The following is a 12,717-nucleotide window of genomic DNA, read 5'->3' as shown; positions in this document are numbered from 1 at the left end:
TCTCTTCTTCTAGTCACCAGAACCAGGCAGCAAGCTTCCTTCCGACTCTTTAGAAAGATCCAGGAAGACAAGGAAGTGAGTAGGAGAGTTGAAAGGATCAAAATCACACACCAATGCGATTGCCCACATTTGCTTCTGTCTGAATGTTTCCATCCATGCCACCCATTTCTACTAGTCATTCTCCAAAGCCACTCTCATCTCATCCTGCTACCCTGTGTTTCTCTGGTTTTGTTTGTTGGTTTTTTGGTTTTTGTTTCGAGACAGAATCTCACTCTGTCGCCGGGCTGGAGTGCGGTGGCGTGATCTTGGCTCACTGCAACCTCTGCCTCCCGGGTTCAAGCGATTCTCCTGCCTCAGCCTCCCAAATAGCTGGGATTACAGACACATGCCACCACGCCCAGCTAATTTTTGTATTTCTAGTAGAGACGGGGTTTCACCATGTTGCCCAGGATGGTCTCGGTCTCCTGACCTCAGGTGATCCACCTGCCTTGGCCTCCCAAAGTGCTGGGATTACAGGAGTGAGCCACCGCACCTGGCCTTTTTTTTTTTTTGAGACAGAGTTTTGCTTTTGTTTCCCAGGCTGGAGTGCAATGGCACAATCTTAGCTCACTGCTGCAACCTCCGCCTCCCGGGTTTGAGTGATTTTTCTGCCTCAGTCTCCTGAGTACCCGGGATTACAGGCGTGCACCATGCCTGGCTAATTTTTGTATTTTTAGTACAGGCGGTGTTTCACCATGTTGACCAGGCTGGTCTGGAACTCCTGATTCAAGTGATCCACCTGCTGCGGCCTCCCAAAGTGCTGGGATTACAGGCGTGAGCCACTGCGCCCGGCCGTGTTTCTTACAGCGGGAAGCAAGGTTATGAATGCACTAGCCTTCAAAGTCTGGACCTGCCAGGAGTTCCACCCAATCTTGGCATGCTTGTGCAAGGAAGTTCCTGGACCTCATCCCAGACCAGTTTCTCAAAGTTCCCATCCATATGAAGCACCTGGGGAGCTTTTAAGACTCCCGATGCCCAGATGAATGGCATTTGAATCTTTTATCCCAATGTGCAGCCCGGGCTAAACCCACTGTCCTGGGTATATTGCGTCAGTATCTGTGAGGGTGGGCTCTTGGAGCTAGACTTTTAACTGGTTCCCTGAGTGACTCTTTTATAAAAAGTCTGAAAGCTGGCCAGGAGCCAATAAATACAAGCTGCTTTTCATTGGACTGTGAACAAGAATACTTGGGTTCTAGTTTTTCTTGGGTTCCATTTTCCTGGCTGTGTTTTTCATCTGCCCAGTGGGTGCAGGAGGTAGACTCAAATGATCAGACCTCAAAGCGGTCAAGAGGATCTCAAAATGCGGTTCCCTTAACAGCGGCATCAGCATCCTGCCCTGGCAACACGGCAAAACTTCGTCTCTACAAAAAATACAAAAATTAGCGAGGCGTGGTGGTGCGTGTCTGTAGTTCCAGCTTCTTGGGAGGCTGAGGCGGTAGGATCACTTGAAGCCAGGAGATCAAGGCTGCAGTGAGCTGTGATAGTGCCACCACACTCCAGCCTGGACAACAGAGGGAGGCTGTCTCAAAAAAAAAAAAAAAAAAAAAAGACAGTTATCCTCAACATAACTTTTTTGGATCAAGAGGTGACCAATAATCGCAGACATCTGAGTGCCAGCAAGGGTCCGAGGGGGTTCAGAACTTCCTGGTCCTTGGTCAGGTCATAATGCTCCTGTAAACCTTTACCAGAGTAGTTGGTTTGTTTTTTTAAAAGTATATATATACTTCCCCTTTAATCCCAGAGCTGGTTTCAAAAGCTACATGATTGCTGTTTTTGTGTTTTATCTCAGTTCTCTAAAATTATCCTAGGCTGCATGCAGGAATGGGTACAGGCCCTTTAAACAAATGGAGTTGTGTTAGTTCTTTCCCTGCTTCACTGTTACACCAGTGCTATCCATCCACTGGCTGCCTCAGAGAGGTCTCTGCAGCGCCCTCTCTCTGCCTAGTGCTTTCTGGAGCCACTGGTCTAAGTTGGAGTTGGCTCTTCTCCCTGCCCCAGGCAAACAGGTCCAGGGAGATTGCAGCCGTGAGTGTGGGCCGCTCAGGCCTCCAGCCATTTCTGCTATAAGCAGAAGGAGCCCTGGTAATAATCCCCTGCCCTGTCTGTCCTGTGGGTCCTGGCACTGACCTTTACAAGGCTCTTTACAAGGACTGTGGCTGCCAAGATTCCAGAAGGCTTAAGGATTCGATTTGACAAAGGAAAAAGGGAAAGAGGAGGACAAACATGTACTGGGTGCGAGCTATGTGTTAGGAAAGGTTCGAGTGCATATGTGAGGACACAGTGGCTCTGAACGCTTCACAGCGTTGCCTAAGATCACACTGTCAGAGCCAGTGCTCAGAACTGCTTCTGTCCAACCTCCAAGCCACATCCAGGGCACGACTCTGCCTGCTTTTTCAGGCCTGTGCTTTTCAGCTGCTTCCATCTATGAGGGAAGTGGAGGCAAACAATGTCGATAAGAAATCAGTTTGGGACAAAATATGCTAGGACCCCATTTTTTCACAGGAATTGGTAGCTAATTTTAAAGGCCGATGTCAGATTTTTATTTTTCTTTTTTTCTAAGAAAATGCCCATCTATATAAATACATGTACAAAAAATAGAAAGTCTTACATTTTTCTATTTTAGTATGAAAACTCCTTGATAACCTAAGGAAAGGAGCTGGGAACCAGATATGCTGGTGTCCGCACACTCAACCTCCAGGAGCACTGGAGAGAAAGAGGGCCGCAGATGGGCGGGGCCTCAGTCTCAGAGGTCCGGGAGGAAGTCCCGGCTTTGTGACTTGCTGAATTGTCTTGGTAAATTCAATCTATTTGAGCTTCAGTTTCCTCCTCTGCAAAGTGGTGATCATAACTACCTTGCACAATCGTTGTGAAAATACTAAATCATATATTTTAAATGCAGTCTCTGGTAGATAATAGGCACTCAATACATGCTGTTCTCACTATCTCCCATTACACCTAATTGTTCTTACTAACAAAACATATCAGCCCTAATATGAAAAGTTAGAAGGGATCAGGTGAGAACAACAAAAGTAGTGCGAAGCATATTAAAAAAAAAAATAGGTCCCCAAGACAACAGAAGTGGTTCTTTTTTTCTTTTTATGAGATAGGGTCTCATTCCATTGCCCAGAGAGCACTGGACTACAGTGACATGATCTCAACTCACTGCAAGCTCCGCCTCCCAGGCTCAAGTAATCCTCCCACCCCAGCCTCCCAAGTAGCTGGGATTATAGGCATGCACTACCATGCCTGGTTCATTTTTGTATTTTTTTGTAGAGACAGAGTTTCGCCATGTTGGCCAGGCTGGTCTTGAACTCCTGGGCTCGAGGGATCTCCCTGCCTCAGCCTCTCAAAGTGCTGGGATTACAGGCATGAGCCACCGCGCCCGGCCTACAGAAGCAATTTTAAGAGACGTAATGTCATAGCAGATGAGTGAATTATAGTTCTGTTTTCAGCACAGTGTAGCTGGCCCCCTGGGAGGTTGAACCTGAGGTTTGTTCCCTGAGATCCTTCTGAGGTCTTGCCTCAGCCAGTCTCTACACAAATGAAATAATTATAATGTAGTCACCAACAGTTGTGAACAGCTCAGTATGCTTTCCTCATTTGCAGATAAATATCAAGAATTAAATGGCTATCATCACTTCCCCATCCAAGGTCCCTTCTTATAAGAGCTGTTTTACAGTCGTGGGACCTCCACAGACTTGGACGTGAGATAGTTTAGCCCAGTTCAAACCACTTTTGGTTCTGTTGGCCTGCCAATCAAGGAGTCAAAGGTAAAATCCCGAGTCAAAGTGCTATGTCCTCCTGGGAGCAGGCCCCGTGCACTGGCCCAGCAATGATAAGCACCGTGGCATTTAACAGGCAGCTGGGACGAGCAAATAGACGAAGAAAATCAGAAAGACATAACTAAAAGTGGGAAAGGTGTGAATTTTCTCATGACAGGATGAAGAAGAAAGCTGGGAGAACTTGGAAGTTAGTGGAATATATTTGTCCTCAGTGAATAGCAAGAAAATATTAACATAGTGTTTAACATCCAGGATCCAGCTGGGCACGGTGGCTCACACCTGTAATCTTAGTACTTTGGGAGGCCAAGGTGGGCAGATTGCTTGAGTTCAGGAGTTCGAGACCAGCCTGGGGAACACGGTGAGACCCCATCTCAACAAAAATTACAAAAATTAGCCAGGCATAGTGGCACACGCCTCTAGTCCCAGCTTCTCGGGAGGCCGAGGTGGGAGGATCACTGGACCCTGGCAGGTGGAGGCTACAGTGAGCTGAGATTGCACCACTGCACTCCAGCCTGGGCAACAGAGCAGGAACCTGTCTCAAAAACAAGCAAACAAACCAAATACAAAAAACACAAAACAAAATCCAAGACCCAGTGGTACAGCAACCAAGAGGACGCTGCTATGGATGACACTGGAACTGTGAACATGGCCCAAAACTGGAATGAGAACAAGGCCTAAGCATAGAGTAGGAGTAGAGTAAATAGAAAATAAGTCGGTTTCTCAGAGTTGAAGACACAGCCTGAGAAGCATAGTGAGATCCTATCTCTACCAAAAAAAAAAAAAGAAAAAAAAAAAGTTAGCCAGGCATGCTGGTGTGCACTTGTGGTCCCAGCTATTGGAGAAGCTGATCTGGGAGGATCACTTGAATCCAGGAGTTCAAAGCTGCAGTGAGCTGTGATCACGCCACTGCACTCCAGTCTGGACAACAGAGCAAGAACCTGTCTCCAAAAAAAAAAAAAAAAAAAAAAAAGAACCAGAGTTGTAAGCAGAACTAGGAAAGTGAACAGACCACATATGTTTGGGACCTGCCAACGTGACCTTGGGTTAATCACTTACCACCTTCTCTGTACCCACCTTCTCTCCCTTCTAAAAAGGGGACACAGGGCCTGCCCTCCCACATTGACAGTACTGTTGAGGGTTCAAATAGGTAAGTGAAACAGCGTTGCTAGATTCAACAATGATATGAAGAGACACTGAGACCTGAGCAAACGTCCCTGCTGTGGCTGCCATACAACCACCCATACTGTGTGCATAAGCCACAGAGAGCAGCAAAGGAAGGAAGAGCAGATCCACAGAGGTGTGGGAGTTTACCCTGGGGGCACCGCTGGATGAGAAATGCGGGCATTTCGGGTAGAGGTGGGCTCCTGTGTGATGAGTTCAGGGGATGGAGAAGTCACCGCCTTGGCTGGGTGCAGGTGATCGGGTATGGGAAGGGCCTTGGTGGTCATGCAGAGAGTGTGGCCTTTTCTCTGCAGGAAAGGAAGCTCCATTGGAAGGTTTTCAATTCTGTTGGCAAATTTTCCGATTATTCCGATAGCAGCACAAAGGTCGACTGGAAAATGCAAGGCCAGAGGTGGAGAAACAAGGTGGGGTTCTATTGCAGGAACCAGGGGAGAGCCACAGGGGCTAGAAACAGAGGCGCTTAGAGAATGACGACATTCGTCATTCTGCTTGAAAATAATAAATAACTCATTACATGTTAACATGAAGAACACTTTTCTATTTATAAAATTTATAAAATTACTATTTTATAAAACAAAAAAAGTATACGGTGGCATTGTTTTATGCTTTTGCAATTCTTTTAGAGGTGTGGCTCCATAGAAGAGCTGGATTTTCACATCTGCCCTGCATTCAGTGGATTGTAGCCTATTGTTTTGGTTGAAGTATATGAAGAAAATCTAGTCACACAGATTTTGGAAAAGGTAAGAGGACAGATTAAGTACTTTAATAATCTTGAGATAATTGTGGATTTTTTTTTTTTTTTTTTGAGACAGAGTCTTGCTCTGTCACCCAGGCTGGAGTTCTGTGGCATGATCTCTGCTCACTGCAGCTTCCGCCTCCTGGGTTCCAGCAATTCTCCTGAGTAGCTGGGATTGTAGGTGCGCACCACTACACCTGGCTAATTTTTGTTCTTTTAGTAGAGATGTGGTTTTGCCATGTTGCCCGTGCTGGTCTTGAATTCCTGGCCTTAAGTGATCCACCCACCTTGGCCTCCCCAAAGTGTTGGGATTACAGGCATGAGCCACCACGCCCAGCCAACTGAGGCTATTCTTGATGCTACAAGAAACTCTATACTTAATAGTTTCTTTTTTCTTTTTTTTAAGGTCAAGTGAAGCAGTGGGAGTGGAAAAGGAACAATCTTTCATAAAGGTTGTTTGCAGTGTGGAGTCTGAAACCCTATTAATGGCAGTTTTGTGCTGCTGCACTGGTCTAGCTTGTGCTTGGAATAGATCTTATATCCATGTGTGTGACTTTATAACATCATGTGTTGATCACTTAAAAAATACTGGCTCACTGATGCAGATCTTTCAAATGTTAACACGTTTCAGAATAAAAGATCCAAAATTCACTCATTTATTATCATTCATTCATTCATTCATTCATGGGGGGTGCAAGGAACGAGGAAAAGAAAAAACCTTAACTAGAAAAATCTTTATGTATTAGGAAGCTGGTAAACTCACAGTGACGTCTTCAACTTGGAAATCTGTATCTTCAGCCCAGATCCCTTCACTGAGTTCCAGGCTGACTTACCCAATTGCCTGCTTGACATCTCTTCATTATTCTCAAGGCCCCTCAAACTTACCATGAAGAAAACATACTCAGGCTTTGCATTCAAACCTGGTGCTCTGCCATGTTCCTGGCCAGAGAATCACCAGCAGTAACTTAAGCCAGAAATCTCTGACACGCCTCCCTCACTCACCACCACTTCTGTTCCCACGAATAGCCAAGTCCTGTCAGCTTTATCTTCTGGTGGGCTGTAGCCATGTCTGTCCACAGAAAACCCCCAAGTGGACATCAGTGGAGACTCCCCAGCTCTTACAGCACAGTCTTAGGTAAGGGGAAGCTGGTCAAAAGCTGGCTCAGCACAAAGTTCAGGGCTGGAAACCTCGACATCAGGCCTCGATGCCATGGCCCGTTGAGTGACAGAATTAATTTCTTTCATGGTATAAGACGCTCCTTCCACTTGGGCCTATCCTTGAGGCCAACTAGGGTGAGTGTGTTAGATGCCAAGGGCTTGCTACTCAAGGTCAAAAGATGGGCTGTCAAGTTTCCATTCCAGTACCTAGGACAGCTTATGGGAGAAAACGTGGGTTTCTTAAGACTGTCCCCCTCGTCCACCACAGAACAGACCCAGGGAGGTTTTCTGACTCCTTCATGTGACTCCTCTTATTGTCGAATCTTAGGAAGCTAGAAGGGAGTGAATGTTCAGACGCAGTGGATAAAAAGCTGAAGTCCACCAAGTCCTGTCAGTAAAACTCTGAAGGCTTCTTCATCGCTGCATCTAGTCAACACTGTCTACGCTGCCTTCTGGCCATTTTTCTTTGTTCACAGTCAAAGCAGCCAGGATGGCAGGACCTTTGAGGTAAGGCATGACCGACCCGTGAGCACTGCCCCTGCTGGTCCGCTCAGAATACAGTGGCCTGCACCAGGGCAGTCGCCACAGCCTCGGCCTTCGGGCACAGCATTCGAACAAGCTAGATACATGGAAGAGGGATGAAATAAAAAATACACACATTTTCTAAGTAAGAAATTTATTTGATCAAGTGGCAATATATGAAGATATTTTAAACTATAAGGCTGTATCCAGACAAAAAGCATCTTTATTATAAAGTAAGTGTTATCAATTTAAATGGCACCTAAAATCAAAGAATGAGTTTCCTATAAAGGTCTGTATAAAGCTTTCATAAAATCCTCATGTATTTTAAAACTAGGTTGCAAGTGTAACAGAAAAACCTATAAACAGTACTTAAAAGCAGATTTCTTAAAATTTATGATACCTACAGTGTGTCACTATAGACAGTATTCGGGGGGCTCTGTGACAATCAAACATGGCTGCCGTGAGTAAGGGAGCATGTCCCCTGAGGAGCAGAACTGAAGTGGTGAATACGCCTCAGCCTCGAGCTCCCCGCACAGCATCCTACCATTCCAAATTCTTGGGACTTTGAATTGAGAATTACTAAAACAGGTGGTGGGAAACCAGGATTGGAAAGAGGGAAGGGAGAGGAAACCAAGGCATGCCAGGATCAAAGATATCTATAAAGCAGCTTTATAAATGACCAAGAAAATGGGTTTCTAAAACCCACAAAATGGTGAGACCTTGGGGCTGCAACATGGCATCTGAGAAGATGATACCACGCCCTGCTGGGAGGGGCTGACCTGCATGCCAGGTGCTTGGCTTGGAGCCACCACACGCAACAGCATGAAACTTCCTCTGCAGTGCCAAGTCATTATCTGGAAACACTGGGGACAGGTCAGTGTGTAGGTTATACCAGCTTTCCCCAAAGATTTTTCCAGCAACCAAGTGACTCTGTCTTTGGGGCTGTGATGGGAGCTGACATGGAGGAATCTGCAGCTCCAGGTTCTAAGATCAAGAGAGCTTCAGACAAGTGGGAACACCAGATATAAAGAGGGTGACATACACACACTGTTCGCAGCAAAACGCAAAGGTGTCCAATGATTAAAATGAAATTGAGTGATAGGGAGAAATGGAGAAGATTCCAGAGAGCCAGGGATGATAACTAAAAATAATTATATAGCACCCATTATTACTAATTTATTTTAGCATCACTGTAGATTTATATAGTGTCTATGCTATTAGTTTAGTAAATATAAATATTTATGAGGGATTTCAAAATATTTTAAATGACATATACATTCTAATATAAATATTACACTCCAGATTCATACAACTGAGTTGATGTTACATTTAAAAGTAGTAGATACGGGGTTGTATATGGAGTAACTTTTGCAGACCATTTTCTGAACTTTGATCATTCAGCTAAGTAAAGGCCAAAAAACACAGGAAGCATCTTACTGGGAACTTTGGCAGCAAACATGTTTTTATCTATGTATTTATGCATTATACAAAGATATACTTATTCATTTGTATAAATGAATTTAAAGTACTCCATAGGAGATCTTACATTTAAAACACTTTTCTGTCTTCTTATCTGCTTCTTTGCAATCAAGTCTATATGGGAGGGCTTCTCAATGCCTTATACCTTTTTTCAGAGTCTCACTGTCTTCCTTAGAGGTGTGTATTTAAAAATAGTTTCATGTTTCCCATTCAGGCTAAGTGGCTCTTTTAAGAGTCCTAACCTTGAGATTACAATCTTCACACTGAGACACTGATACACACACACACTTTAATAAAAACAGTAAATGGTCTTATGTCACCTACTTTTAGCAGTGTGCTTTTAAAACAGGTTTGTTCCCAGCATTACAGAAAATAATCTCCAAACACATTCATTACTCCATTATTTTCTACTCAGGGAAGGATGTTACATCTAACGACTGTATAAAGTGATTCTGTAAATTAGTCTTATGCATGTGTAAACTAAATGGGTTGCCTAACTTTACCCCAGTGGTTACAGGAAAGTAGTATCGGCTATGATGTCACAGTCACACCTGTGCTCTCAGGTACAGGGAGACAGTGAGAGCGTGAGATAGAGTTCAACCTGAGAGAGCTTTATCATTTCAAAGCCTAGGCTGTCACTCACCTTTGCTTCATTTCTCCAAAACAAGTTCCTAATTTAGCTACCTGAAGAAACTGCTGCAGCAGTACAGTGAAAGCAGCCTTTTTTTTGAAATAGGGTCTCACTCTGTTGCCCAGGCTAGAGTGCAGTGGTGTGATCTGGGCTCACTGCAACCTCAACCTCCCAGGTTCAAGCGAACCTCCTACCTTAGCCTTCTGAGTATCTGGGACTACAGGCGTGCACCACCACGCCCAGCTAATTTTGTTTGTAGAGATGGGGTTTAGCCATGTTGCCCAGGCTGGTCTTGCCCAGGCTGGTCTTGAACTCCTGGGCTTACGTAATCCATCCACCTTGGCCTCCCAAAGTGCTGTGATTACAGGTGTGAGCCACCATGTCCAGTCGACAATAGCCTTTTTACTGTGACGTCAATAAACCAACATCTGATGAAGATGTCAGGAACTGGATCCAGAGTCTGCATAAATTTTCTCAATGAGTGACCGAGCATGTAAATTTAACTCAAATGAAATTACTAAAATAATTGCTTTAAAAATATATTTAGGAAAATGAGGTGACCCTAGATGAGCTTATTTATATGCCTCCTCTAACAGAATTACCTCATGGGAAGAGTTGCTGCTTTTGGCTCAGTTCACCTGAAAACAATTTCATTTGGAACTTTTCTTAGCCGTTTAACCTAACAGGGGACTGACTCAAAGTTGGTTCTAGTGGATGAAGCAAAAGAGACATGACCAGCATGGCCAATCAACGAGCTTCACTCAACGGAGTGTCCTGGCCAAGTGCCACAGCCACGCTGACCAGACACACTGACCAGTTATGCATTTCCCACCAGCCAAACACCACTGTTTACTAAACCATGATTTCAGTAGAAAAGAGAGCTCTGGAATGAAGGCCCTCACTGCAGTATCTGGGTTGGGTGTCCACAGCCTGGCCTGTGGTAAACCCTCTGCCCTCCACTGTGTTCACGTTCACGGCTCTGGCACTGGGGCATCTGGCACTTTTTCAAAAGCGACGTCTCTGCCTCTAGATGAACAATCTGGAACTTCAGAATACAGACCAAAGAATGAAGCGGATCTTTCAGTCACCACACCCTGTGGCACCTGCCCAGCCATTTAACCCCCCTGTCCTCCCAACCTACATAAAGTGTTTCCCACACCCGTGTGTGCAGGACAAGGTGACTCCAAATCCCAAGGAAGTTGAGTTTGGCTGGAGGTTAACCCCATGCTCAGAAACCCATCTGTTATCTTTCCAGCTTCAGGTTTCAGAGCAGTTTATAAATGGCATAATACAAGGGTAATGTGAGTCAAGTCTGAGAATTGTGTTCATTATCAAGTTATCAACACAGAGCCCAACTAAATAAGGTGATCCAGTGGGGTAATACTTCCGGCCTGGGAGAAAAATAAAACCAGTCAAATCACACCTTTCTCTAAAACGTCCCGTTACAAAATATGGAATAAAGTTTGAGATTCCATGCTTTTTCACGTTACCTTAGCCTCAAATTTAAACTTACATTGTTTGTTAAAATTATCAAACGGACAACCCCATTGCCATGGAACAAAAAAGACCGTGAGGAAAAAGAATCACAACTTGGAAAAAAGTAAGTGAAAAGGCATTGAGAGAGTGCTAAGATTTGTTAAGTTAAAACAACAATATATCTAGAAAAGACTGTGAAAATATATATCTCAAAAGAGAACAAGGCATAGTCAGAAGGCTCAGTAAAACAATCACTTTAAAAGCTGACTAATCAAAAGGGTAAGTGAAAGAACCCTTCCATCCTTAACCCTTCCTCACTTCCTCCCTCAGACGCTACCAGTCTGGATGCACTAAAGCAGAAGAACCTAAAAGCCACGAAAAAGTGCTGGTATTTTTCAGGATCTCTTCAAGACATGTTCTGTCTTGGTAACCCGAATTCTTTCTCTGATCAAGGCAGCTGATGGACTTTCAATGTATTTGGAGATGCCGGTTCAAAGACCTCATCGTCATCTTCTGCTCCTTCTTCTATCGGTTTCATCTTGGCAGAGGCTCGCTGGTGTGGGGATGACACATCTGTGGAAAGATACAGGAGGGAAAACCACTGAAGGCACAGTCTGCCCAGACACCAGTGTGATGTATCAATTATAAATTCCAACTGGAAAACAAAGCTGTAGGAACCTGTCACTAGTACCAAGAACACAATTTCCAGAAACCATTCTATTTCAATCCAGCATGTCAGGAAAACCACCAAGTCAAGAACAGACTCTCAGTCAGGAGCACAGACGAGGGACAGATTCTACCGCACGTGCTTGGATGATCTGAGCTGCTCAAATATATTCAGTTCCCAGGGATTGGCCCCACAGTCTGTTTAGGACTCAAAATGCATGTTCCTACATTAATATCATACGTGGGCACTTGGGTTTCATATTAGCCCTTGAAAGTTGATTTAACTCCTAATTTCCCCAAAGAATACTTCTATTCTAAAATTATGGAACCTATCGCCATCTGTAATATCACCTAAAACACATTTCTTGCCTCCACCATGGAGTCCAGCCACTCCCTGGGCTGATACGCAAAGGAGACAGGGAAGAGGAAGAAAGGCCAGGCATTCAGGAGGGAAGAAGCCGAGTGGAGGAAACACAATCTCAGGTAGCAGCAGGAGAAAACGTATCCCCAGGGCCTTTTAGGATGCCATTTAATCAAAGGAACCAGGCAACAATTCATTCATTCAGTCACTCACTGGCTCCTGCATTCACCAAATGCTTATGGAGCATCTACCATGGATACCATGCTTGGTGTAGAAGAAAATACTATCTAAAAGTAAGAGTAGAAGTCATTATCAATAGGCCTCTCAAGGTGCCTAATGAGCAGCTAACGTGACTGCATGAACTCCCCTCCTTACAGTCGCCACCATCACTGTCAGGATCCATGTCGTCTGGGTTTCCACCTGCTCCGCCCACACCCATCTCCCTGCTGCCCAGTCACAGGGTGGAGTGGCATTCAGGCAGCCCACAAATGCTGAACTCAGCTGGGGAGAAGGCTGATGGTGGAGGGACACGGGGTGAAACCTGGCTCTTTCAATACGTGCTAACAGCAAAAGCGAGTGGAGGATCTATTAAGACATGAAGCAGATCTGCCACAAGATGACCACAGAAGTTTGTCAAGATCAGCTGTCATTCACTGGCAGGAGTCAGGAGCAGACAGCCGGGTTG

General features: G+C 44.9%; 2 protein-coding genes across 3 annotated transcripts in view; one reads left to right on the top strand and one right to left on the bottom strand.

The window, feature by feature from the left end:
- LOC105478785 (lin-28 homolog B) overlaps nucleotides 1-6,277 on the top strand; it is a 132,265-nt gene extending 125,988 nt beyond the window's left edge. Inside the window, exons 6-7 of the transcript XR_985442.2 lie at nucleotides 5,627-5,743; nucleotides 6,146-6,277. The gene's annotated coding sequence lies outside the window, so the exon portion shown is untranslated. The remainder of the gene's footprint in view (nucleotides 1-5,626; nucleotides 5,744-6,145) is intronic.
- A 1,288-nt stretch (nucleotides 6,278-7,565) lies between these two features.
- Nucleotides 7,566-12,717, bottom strand: part of POPDC1 (popeye domain cAMP effector 1) — a 39,259-nt gene continuing 34,107 nt past the window's right edge. For both annotated transcript variants that reach the window (XM_011736421.3, XM_011736422.2), the window contains exon 8: nucleotides 7,566-11,578. In XM_011736421.3, coding sequence (XP_011734723.1) covers nucleotides 11,454-11,578 — 125 coding nt within the window. In that variant the 3' untranslated portion in view covers nucleotides 7,566-11,453. The remainder of the gene's footprint in view (nucleotides 11,579-12,717) is intronic.

The sequence above is a fragment of the Macaca nemestrina genome, chromosome 5 (assembly GCF_043159975.1).
Source record: "Macaca nemestrina isolate mMacNem1 chromosome 5, mMacNem.hap1, whole genome shotgun sequence".
Lineage (NCBI taxonomy): Eukaryota > Metazoa > Chordata > Mammalia > Primates > Cercopithecidae > Macaca > Macaca nemestrina.
This window is presented reverse-complemented; position numbering and strand designations above follow the sequence as displayed.